This window comes from Octodon degus, unplaced genomic scaffold, assembly GCF_000260255.1.
Source record: "Octodon degus isolate 3935 unplaced genomic scaffold, OctDeg1.0 scaffold00037, whole genome shotgun sequence".
Taxonomy (NCBI): Eukaryota; Metazoa; Chordata; class Mammalia; order Rodentia; family Octodontidae; genus Octodon; species Octodon degus.
Genome location: NW_004524613.1, coordinates 4,675,656 through 4,686,677, shown reverse-complemented (window position 1 = coordinate 4,686,677; position 11,022 = coordinate 4,675,656). Strand labels below are relative to the sequence as shown.

At 43.9% G+C, this 11,022-nt stretch overlaps 1 protein-coding gene across 1 annotated transcript; it reads right to left on the bottom strand.

Moving 5' to 3' along the window:
- Window positions 1-7,240: 7,240 nt before the first annotated feature.
- Window positions 7,241-10,031, bottom strand: LOC101564028 (arginine/serine-rich protein PNISR-like). Its single transcript, XM_023714979.1, is given in 2 exon segments — window positions 7,241-7,587; window positions 7,631-10,031. Coding segments are annotated over 2 exon segments (2,418 nt in total). The 5' UTR covers window positions 10,011-10,031; the 3' UTR covers window positions 7,241-7,549.
- Between the last annotated feature and the right edge of the window lie 991 nt (window positions 10,032-11,022).

Below are 11,022 nucleotides of genomic sequence, written 5' to 3'. Positions count from 1 at the left end.
TTTTTTTTTTACAGTTTTTCCCAGGAATTATAATCCAATTTAAAGCTTTTGCGGAACCAGGGATTGAACTCAGGCCCTTATGCTTGCCAGGGAAGCACTTATTCCACTGAGCCATCTCCCCAGCCCCTTTCACCAGAAAATTGAAGAACTTTTTTGCTCAGTCATTTCCACTGAAGCTCTCTGATGCTTATCTGACCTCAGTCAGAAGCATCAGTCTACGGGACAGTAGCTTTGCGTCATCCCTTGATTCTGACAATACTTCTCTTTTCTATTTCTCCAAGAAGGTTTAGGTATTATTCTCCCATTTCCAAGAAAAGGCTGTCTCACAGGGAAATCTTGGGGAAGGGGTAAAAACTAGTCCTCTGCATTGTGACCCACAGGTCCCAGGCCTGTGTTCTCCTTGGTGAATCCCAGAGGTATCTCCCCAACCTATCGTCATTCTTGTTGCCCTTTCTCTACACTCCACAAGGTGCCCCACTGGACTTCCATGCCCAGCGTATAAGGGAGTCCAAAAGAGCTGACCTCTTCTCTAAGATGCCAGTGCAGCTGCTTAAAGAGGCTAGAGGGTTTCCTGATGCCGGAGACATGAAAAGCTCTGAGTAATCCAGGAGCTTGAATCAAAACCATATGGTGTGCTTTGCAGTAAAGATCACAGGGCCTGAAAAATAGGAGAAAGGAGGGCCAGTCGGGGACAAGCTCTTCAGAGTGAAACAGAAGTGCCCGCCCCAAATCTTGGCAGCCCTCCTCTCAAGAGGGATAGTCTTCCTGCCTGGGAATCTTTTGTCCCTGGGCTCCTATTGGACATCTGGCTCAGCTGGACTATTCTCAGTCCCAGGTGAGTGGAGGGTTCCAATAATATAGGCAGAAAGATGAGACTACCTATTTCCTGAAGCGTCCAGGTATTCTAAACACTTTCTTACTAGATGTCCCCAAAATGAAAACTGTCCTTATTAGTTCTTTTCTCTAATAACATGAAATACTCCACATCTTAGAAATATGAACTAAGCAGCCCTTTATCTGCTTATCTACTGTGTATGTAGATAGAGGTTTCTCAAGATGAGGTTTTAGATTTTTTCCAAGGTGCTACCAAAGTAGAATCCATAAACATAAAAAGAAATTCATACTAATAACCCCTTCTAAAAGAACACACTGGGCCAGCCAGATAGCTAAAGCACTTGTTTACACAGAGTGCAGTGGCTAGGATTTGATCCCCAGCGTGCTGTGCTGGCCTACCCACAGGGCATGGTAAGATAGTGATTGAGACTGGGTGTGGTGGCACAAGGCCTATAATCCTAGCGCTTGGGAGGCTGAAAACAGAAGGATCACTACAAGTTCGATATACGTAGTGAGATCCCGTAGACCCTGTAAGCCCTATACCAAATGTATAAAAAAGAACACACCACATGGTGAGGAATGGTGGTGCACACTTGTAATCCCAGTGCTAGGGATGCTGAGGCAAGAGGATCACCATGAGTTCAAGGCCAGCTTAGGTTACATAGTGAATTCAAGGCCAGCCTGATCTCTACAGGCAGAACTTGTCTCAAAAAAGGGGGAAAAAGAATCACCACTACCACCACCAACAAAAAATAGACTGCATGAACTCAGTGTGAAAAACCTAAATTTGGAACTTTAGGTAACTTCAAATGCAAGGACTTATTTTAGTACTGGTTGCCAATTGGTCCCTGTCCCTACTGGTATGTGGAAAGGGACTTCTTTATAGACAAGTTAGGTGAGGGGTGTTTCATGCATGGAACTGGAATAGCTGGAAGTGTCTTCTCTTCTGTGGAGCAAGGCTAAGGTACCTGAAGAAAGGCTGAGTGCTGCCTCTCCATTCCCCCACCCAAACCCACCTGCTTAGGTAGCTCTATGCAAACAGCCACATCTGTAGGAAGAGATCCATGTCCACATGCTAATATAGAAGTCTGGGGGAGATGCTTTTGCTTTAGGACTCAGGCCAGTTCATAAATGGAAAGAATATTCAAGGTAATCTTTTGCCCTCAGGAGAGACTGGGGCCTCAGCAGCTCAGAGATCACAGCCTGTTCCATAAGCCTTTCCTCTAATCTCATCAGCCAGGGCAAGTCTGAAATATTCTGGGTTAAGGGAGAGAGACAAAGAGAGAAGTGGGGTGGGGGAGAGAAAATAAATAAAATGGGTTTTTATTACTTTCTCAATCAGATATTTTCTTGGATGAGAAGGAAAACAGAAATTCTAACTAAGAAGGTTCTCCTAAGGAGATGAAAATGAGTGCTTAGAAGGTTGTATGCAATCAGTGATTTGCGTGTAGGACCTTGTCTTAAGTTTCCCAAAGTCACAAGAATAGAGTTACTGTAAGGTCCAAGACCAGCATGACACCTTGCCTCACTGTTATACCCACTGACTTGCTCCATTATATGCTAAGATCAAAATAGGGACAAACTCCCATAGCCCTCTGGCTTCCAACAGACCCCTTGATTCTATCCAACAAAGCCCTACTTTTAGGTGCTTCAGCCATGCACTCATCTGCAGATGATTCAGCAAAGCTGGTGGCAACCATTGTTCAGTGGCTGATGTTATTTCTCATTGCCCTGCAAGGACTACACACTGAACCCAAGGCATTGTTTCTTGGGTAGTTGAATGGGGACATTGCTAGTTGTAGTTCATCCTTGTCAGTCATGTAATAAGGATTCAACTAAATTTTAGGTAGGCTTCTGCTCTGATTTGAGTGTGGTTTGTGTCCCCCAGAACTCATGATGAGAGCTGGCACTCAGTGTAATAGTGTCGGTGTTGGGAGGTGATGCCTCTTAAAGGACCTACCCTCCCGAAGGAGTTACTGTAGTTCTTGTGAGAGTCGGTCAATTATCACAAGAGCAAGTCATTATAACCAGGCCTTGCAACTCCCCTCGGCTCTCACTGTGTTCCTTCTACATGCAAACACTTCCTCTTCCAGTTGTCTGCCCTGAGGCACTCGTCAAAAGTAGAGCAGATACTAGTATCATGCTCTTGAATTTCCAGACCCATAAGCCAAAGTAAACCTCTTTTCTTATAAATTAGCCAGTCTTGTTAAAGTGAATAAAAAGGACTAAGACAGCTTCCCGGAGTGTACTAAGTGCTCTTAGGTTGCTAGGAGCTTATGAAATCATTGATCGAGCTAACAATAAGTTTCATTTTTGAATGGTCTATGTATTTCACACACTCGACCTTCCCTTTTCTTAAAGCTTTCCTTGAATTCCTGGATCCTAGTGATCTTTGAGACAGCCTCCCAATTAACTGGGGAAACAGCTTCTGGCCACCACACCTGGAAGGTGTTATTCTTTTTAAGATTCACAACTTCACTATGCTTTAGGAAAGTACGATACAGTTATTGCTATTATATGCGGGAAGGAACAAATGTAGTGTTAAATAGCTTGCCAAATTTGTCCTGGTTTTGTCCAGAATCTGAATTAGAACACTTACTGTTTGACTTCCAGTTCAGTTTTTTTTCTACCATTTCATTTTAGGACTATGCTTCCTACAAAAAGTTGCAATAACACAAGAGAATTTAGGAATCAATGAACCCCATCTGTGGGCTGACATTTATAATTGTGGAAGCTTTTTCTTTTTCTTTCTGAGACAAGGTCTCACTGTGTAGCTCAAGCTGGGCTTGAATTCATTATGTAGCTCTTTGAATGCCGGCCTCAAGCTCCCAAGTGCTGAGATTACAGTTGTGCACCACTTCACCCAGTGGAATCTACTGTGAGGCCAAATCTCCCTGTGGCCACAATGCGCTCCCCCAGATTTACACACAGTTCATGTGCACTGAGTCCCACCAAACAACGTTAGATCAAGTCATGTGGCAGTATTTCCACTAGGGTTAGTGTTCACCCACATTACAGATCAAGCAACTGAGGCTGGGAGAAGGAGGATAAACCAGCTCAAAATCACAGAGCATGTAAGTGGCAGTCAGAGCGGAACCCAGGACTTCTGACTCTCTCATCCCCCTTCCACTGTATCCTAGTTGTCCAGATACATGAGTGAATATAGGCACCAAACTCAGATCTTCCAAAGACGTGAGGAGTTTGTGACATTACCTGGCTATAAGGTCAGGACTGAGAGCCTGGGCAGTTCATTAGAGAGCTTCCAGTTTCTCCACCAGCGGCAAATACCCTTCCTCCTGAGTATCCACAGAACAAGTGAGCACGCTTGTAAACATGTGCGGCCCCACCTCCTGCTGGGAGCTTTGGTTGGGAGTATAGCATCCTGACAACCTATTTAAGCCAACTAGCAGGAAGTGGCAGCAAATTATCTTCCCTGACTGGGTAAGTCCTTGAGCCTCTGCAAACTTGGAAGAGAGACTCAATAGCAGAACTAACTATTCAGAAGCCAAGGGGTCCCAGAAGGTATGTAATGAATTCCATCCGCATGTTTGCTACTTCTCCTTCTCCTTCTCCTTCTCCTTCTCCTTCTCCTTCTCCTTCTCCTTCTCCTTCTCCTTCTCCTTCTCCTCCTTTTTTTCTGATAATATGCAGTGAGTGAACAAGTTGTTTTCACCTTATCAAACAAAGTGGGGAGAACACAGCTTCCTTCTTTCCGGGGTGTAACTGCATCAAAGGAGCGGGAGGCTAAGACCATCTGGTAAATGCGGGGTGGTGGCTGCATTAGGAGAGCACCTTGTACACTTGGCAGAATCACCAGGCAGGTAGGGGGCACTAAAACACTTCAGTCAAATCCAAGCAGTGGTCTGCAAGTTCAGTCTGAGTTATGGCTTCCAAACTGCTTATGTGCATTGCAGGGAGCTTGGCTCTGCTGAAACTCTTGTAGGAGACCACAGCTATGCCAATTAGCCCACCACGTGGTGCGCACAGGGCTTCATTGGAAAGGGAAGGCTGACTGAGGCTTCACTGAAAACTTTTTCTCAAGGCTTCTGAGCAGCCCGAATGTCCAGGAAGCTTTGTTGTGCTGTGCGGTAACAACAGGGGTCATTAGATCCCCCACAAGACTTCCTGCTCTCCTGGGGTTAACTTGCTGTGTGTCTAGGGGGAGGAAAAACAGACCTTCCTACACTGCAGCCTCCTTTGACTCCCCTTCACCCCACCCCTGGGCTCCTGCTCCCTGGAAAGAAACCTGAGGGAAGACTGTGGCAGAGAGTGCGGGTCCTGCTGGGGCTGCCTCTGACTGCAAGCTGGGAGCATGAGCTACTGCAGAAAGCAGTGCTGAGAGAGAGGACAGGAAGGAAGAGAGCAGGGAGGTGGGAATCCCAGGGAAGAAGGGAACTCCCTCTCCCGCCCTCGCCTGGGGCTGACTGGCAAGGTTAGTCTTTCCATCTGGACTGGTATGTTGTACAAGTTTTCACCATAAGACTCTTGGTGCAGAACAAGAGTCTCGCCTATTTATTTGATTAAATATACTAGCAAGAAAACAAAAACAAGGGCCAGCCAAATAGCTCAGCGGACATTTTGGCCCTAACCTTCTAAGGTCAATTAAGACTCAGGACATATGAGAACTTGTACTGTAACATCATGTACCTCGGTAGTGTCCCAAATTTTCTGATCAAGAAGATTATGGGGCCAAAGAGGAAAGTGATCAATGACATAGAGTGTGCCTAAGGAGAGTCACATGGGGAGAAGACACTCTCTCAGGCTTTCACAGAGAGCACATTGGCCAAGCAATGGCCGTGACTCATCCACATGGCTGCACTGACAAAGGCTCTACAATCTGAGGTACAGGATCTCAGGATAAATCCCGAGGGCATTTCACTGACCTTCTCAGACCAAAAAGCTACAACTCTTGTTGCACAGGTCCTGCTTTACCTTGGTCTTAACCATCCAGTAGAAAAGTATAAAGACGAAATATAGGAAGTAAAGCCATGTTGTTATGCTGAACTGTGGGGGACTCAGGTCAATAATTTCTGACACTGCCAGTTAAACAGAAGACCCAATGCTATTATGGGCTACTGGACTCTTTTAGAATATTTTGCTGAGTTTATACACCTATAATATTCAATAACGGAACTTAGAAAAAATGGAGTATACCGATGAATGTCCATTTTGTATCTGTGTATTCAAAGTGGTTGGGATAGATATATAGTTGCATTCTCTTAATGAATAGAATGATTTGTTCTAATGGTGTTTGTAAATAGGATTTCAAGTCCGCATCTTGTACAGCAATTAACCACTAAGAAGAAGATATGCAGTGTATTATTTGTTGAAACTGTACTTCCGATTTGATTTGAAACTGTCTCATTGCTATCTGTTTATCAATAAAATTTTGAAAAAAAAAACAAAAACAAATAGCTCAGTGGGTGAAAGCACTTTCAAGAAGGTGCAGGGGCCAAGGGTTCTATCCCCCCGGGCCTGCCATGCCAGTCCCACCCCTGGGGCGCACTGAGATGGCAATTGAGACTGAGTGGGGTGGCACGTGCCTGTAACCCCAACTCTTGGGAAGCTGTTAACAAGTGGATCACTAGGAGGCCAATCTAGTAGTGAAACCCTGAACATCCTGTAGACCCTTTCCCTAAAAAAAAAAAAAAAAAAAAAAAAAAAAAAAAAAAAAAAAAAAAGAAAGAAAAAAGAAAACCAAAACACTTTTCAGGTATTTTATTGATTATTCATACCTTTCTTCAGTAATGTTTCATTTGGTGTTTTTAAATTTTAAGACTAGCAGGTTGTGGTGGCTGAGGTAGGAGGATTGCCACAAGTTCTAGGCCAGCCTGGACTACATGGTGAGACCCTGTCTCAAAACAAAAGAAAACATTTTGTTAGTCTAACCCATAAAGGAAAATATACTTAAAAGGAAAAGAAAAAAACAAACAAAACCGCCGAGTCCATGTAATGACTGGAAGAGACCACCAGAGATCCTGATTCCACCTGGAGATCTCTTGATCTGGAAGAAACATCTTGATCTTGGTATCTTTTTTCTTCTGAAATCCTGATGGACTACAGAGAGCAGGCAGCTGCTGGGGATTCGGAAACAGGGCCCTGTATAGTGTGAGCTGAGCCCCACCCAGTGGGGAAAGAAGGGATTTCTTTCACAGGTCAAGGCATAGAATCTATGCCTTACTGAAGTGTCCATGGGCTTAAATATTTTTCTCTGGCTTTCTCCTCCTTCCTCATCATCTCAAGTTATCCTTTGTTTATTTCTTCTAATATTTTTCCTCAGCTGAGATTTTTAGATGATATTAATCTATAGCATTCTGCTAATTGGACTTTCAGAATCCAAGTTTCTTTTCTGGGCACAGAATTGTGCAAAACATTTCATTAATTAATTAATTAATTATTAAATTTATTTTTTTAACAAAAATGAACTAAAGAGCTTTATTGACATCACAGTACATTCAAGAATAAGTTTAAGAACATTACAGCTGAAAGAGAATGGCATGTTTATAGTCTTATTATGCTCTATTTTTTGAAAAAAGTGTAATACAAAGAAATCCTATTAAGTAACTTGGAGCAGCATTTGGAAAAAGTACACCTATTTACAGATTAAAAAAAAAAAAAGATTCTGGTTTCACCTACAGCCACAATGTGCCTCTATAATGAGACAAGCCCTTAAAACTCATGGAATTTTTTAAAACATCATGGCATGCTTGCCACATCATTCCTCAGTGCTTACGACGGGGAGGGGTTGTCGATCTTGATCGGGACTTAGACTTGTGTTTGCGGCTTGCCTTCTTACCAGACCTTTGAGATTTCTCCATGGATCGCGATCGACTATGTTTAGGCTTCTTAGCTTTCTTTTCTTTGCTACTTCCTGGAGATTCACAACTGCTCCTTCCACTAGAATCAGAGCCTGAATGCTTTTTACTATCTTTGGCAGTACTTTTCTTACTATCTTGTCTAGAATCGTGTCTTATGATTTTAACAGATATAGAACCACTCCTAGAGAATGTTCTTTCACTTTCTCTTTTCCTCTTTAATCTATCATCCTGACTACTGAACTTAAAATCTTTTTCTTCCCTTTTTTGTTTCTCTTTTCTTTTATCCTGTTCACGCTCCCTTTCTTTCTCTTTCTTTTTCCTGTCTTTATCTATACTTCGACTCCTCTCCTTTTTCCTCTCTTGTTCTTTAGCCTCACCTTTATGCTTATGACTGCTCCCACTAAGATTTCCACGTTGATCCTCAATTTTACGTCTATCTCGACTCCTACTGCGACTGGAACGATTGGTTCGTCTATCCCTCGGGCGACTTCTACTTCTACGTCTCTCTCGGGAAGGACTCCGATTTCGTCGTCTTTCTCTTTCAATGCTATTTCTATTAGATCTCCTCCTGTCTCTAATCTTCACCCTAGCCCTATTGCTCTCTATTTTAATTCTGTGAGAGTAGCTTCGACTCTGGCTACGTCTAGCTTTAATTGCAGGAGATCTACTCCTACTATGTCTCTTTTTTCTTTTAGGAGAAGAAGATCGAGAAGAAGTGTGACTACTGCCTGAGCTAGAACTGTAAGAAGAACCAGAGACAGTACTGCTGGTACTACTAGTTCTGCTGTTGCTACTGGATCTACTGCTAGAACTTCCTGATCTACTCCTTCCTTGTTTCTCTTTTTCTTTATGGTCTTTTTTGGGTTCTAAAACAGATGTCGTTTCATTTGTAGTTCTTTTCTTTTCATTAACCACATCACCATCTGCTTCTCTTGCTTCTAGATGTGATAAGCTATTTTGCTCTTTGTGTATAAATTCATTCATTTCTTTTGTAACCCTTTCTGTCTGTTGTTTTTCTTCTTCTATCTGTTTATCGTGCAGTAGCTGCTGCTCTTTCTCTTTTCTCCAAAAAGCCTCCTGTTTTTGCCGGATGCGGTGCCGTAACTCCTCATCATCAGTGTCAGAGGACTCAGAGCCTCTGTCGCTCCGCTCATCTTCACTGTCTCCGGATCCATAACCGCCCAGGCCACCGAGTCCAGTGAGGGAAGCCAGTGCACTGGACTGTGCCAGCTGTTTTGCAGGAGCTTTCGTTGCTTTACGATGTGTGTCTTTGGCTATGTAATAAATTTCTTCATCTGTGACATCCAGAAGAATTTCAGTCAAAAGCATCTTTGTCAGCAACATCATTTGATACTCTTTTTCTTCTTCCGTCATCTCTGGCTCACTCTGCTCTTCTTGAACTGGAGATGGACTTCTGGTGACTTTTCCACTGCTCGCAGCCTCAGTGTTTTCAGGGTCTTCATCTTCCTCATCGCTGTCAAATTTACTCCTCTGAGGTAAACGAGGGCCATCACCTCCATGAGCATCTTCTGTGGCCTTCTTTTCTTTTTTCGATAACTGTGAACGTTGCTGTTCCATCCTTTCTTTTTCTAATTTCTTTTGCTTTTCACATTCCATTTTTTCAAGACCTTCACAAATCCAAGCTGGAAGAGTCCTGCGTTTTACTGCATCAATTTGTGGAGGCTCCTGCTTCACAGGAAGTGCAATAGGTGACCGCTGCCAATCCCTGAATGATGATGGCCTTTCTCTTCGGTTCTGGGGAGGTGCTGGAGGTCCTGGAGTTCCTGGTTGTCAATAAGGAGGATGAAATCCACCTTGCGGTGGACCAAAAGCAGCCCCATGCTGATAGTCAAACTGGTTCACTGGCCCCACTGCAAAATTATCGGGTGGTCCACCAAAGTTGTGATTGTTCTGGTTAAATATATGCCTGTTGTCAGGGGCAAATTCCCCACTGTCCTGACTGTTGCTGTCTTCAGAAGGAGGTACAATGTCCACTGGGCCTGGTGTTGGTGGCATCCATGGCTGATCTGGAGGGGGGTGTGGGGGCTGCTGATGCATTCCCCATTCTGGTTGCCACATCCTATTAAAGTTTGAATCTCCTTGAAAATTCCCATGATTGTTAGGACCAGATTCCATTGTAGACATCTCTTGTCCATTGGGCATCATTCCTGGAGGTTGTTCCACTATGCTTTGCTGTCCTGAAGCCTCTCTCTGGGCAATCCAAGCTTGAGCCAATGCAGCCCAGTCAATCTGACTTGGATCCTGCTGGTGCTGGAATGACTGCATCCATTGTTGCTGGTTCAAGGGCCACTGTTGCCAAGGCTGTCCTCCTTGATCCCACATCTTTTCTGCCCTCATTCAGGAACACCGCCGTCGCCACCGTTCTTCCAATACGGCTCCAACCCTTTCGATCTAAATTTATTGTAAAAGAGGCTGTCCACTGCTCACACCTTGTAGACAGATAGCTGAGATGGTACCAGAGAAGAGAACGCTGAGTTCTATACCCTTCACTTCGGGCAAAAAGCAGAGCTCTACTTAGGTATTTGCTGAAAGGACAAAGTCCCTCCCCCTGTTGCACTGAGATAACTATCAAAAGTGCCAACCCAGGAGCCATGCGTGAGGGTGTGTTGTTACATCATCTCCCAAATGAGCTGAGCTCTGAAGAGATAGTTCTTTGCCTCAGACTGCTCTTTGAAATGAAGCAAAAGAACCTGACTCACACTGAAGGTTCAGCGTATGTCCATGTTCTTACTAGTAAGCCAGGAGGATACTGCTGAGGATAGGAGCAGTAATGCTAATGGCTTTGGTTTGACCACAACCCTCTGCAAGATGGCCCCGTGCAAAGGCAATCACCAGGAATAGGGGCTTGTTATAGCCTTTTTATTGATTGCTCCAGTGTCCTGTCAGACAGATAAAGAACTGAAATACAGTTTTACCTCAAAAGAAGTAAATTGCAGGTTAAAATATTTGGTTTCAGCCTCTGTCAGTCTGAGGCTCTGAAAAACAGAATTTCATGTGCCCAGAAAAAAAAATACCAGATTGTATTGCTTGAGACTTCTTGCAAAGTCCAGGACACAAGGAAATGTGTAGCCCAGATTGAGACAATTGCTTATAATAGGATGTAATAGTGTCCGGTGCAGTGATCCTCATTTGTGTAAGTGGCTTTTGGTTGGAATGCAATCTTTGAAAGAGGCCATGAAATTTGAAATAACACCAAACTTGCCCTATCTCCACTACACCTTGAGTGTCTCTCTCTTCCAAGCCCTTCTGTACGTGTGTAAGCATCCGCCTTCAGGCACACACGCCAGCTGTCAGTGTCGGGCTCGGGAAGCAAAGAAGCAAATGTTGAGAGTTGGGCAAAACAGGTAAA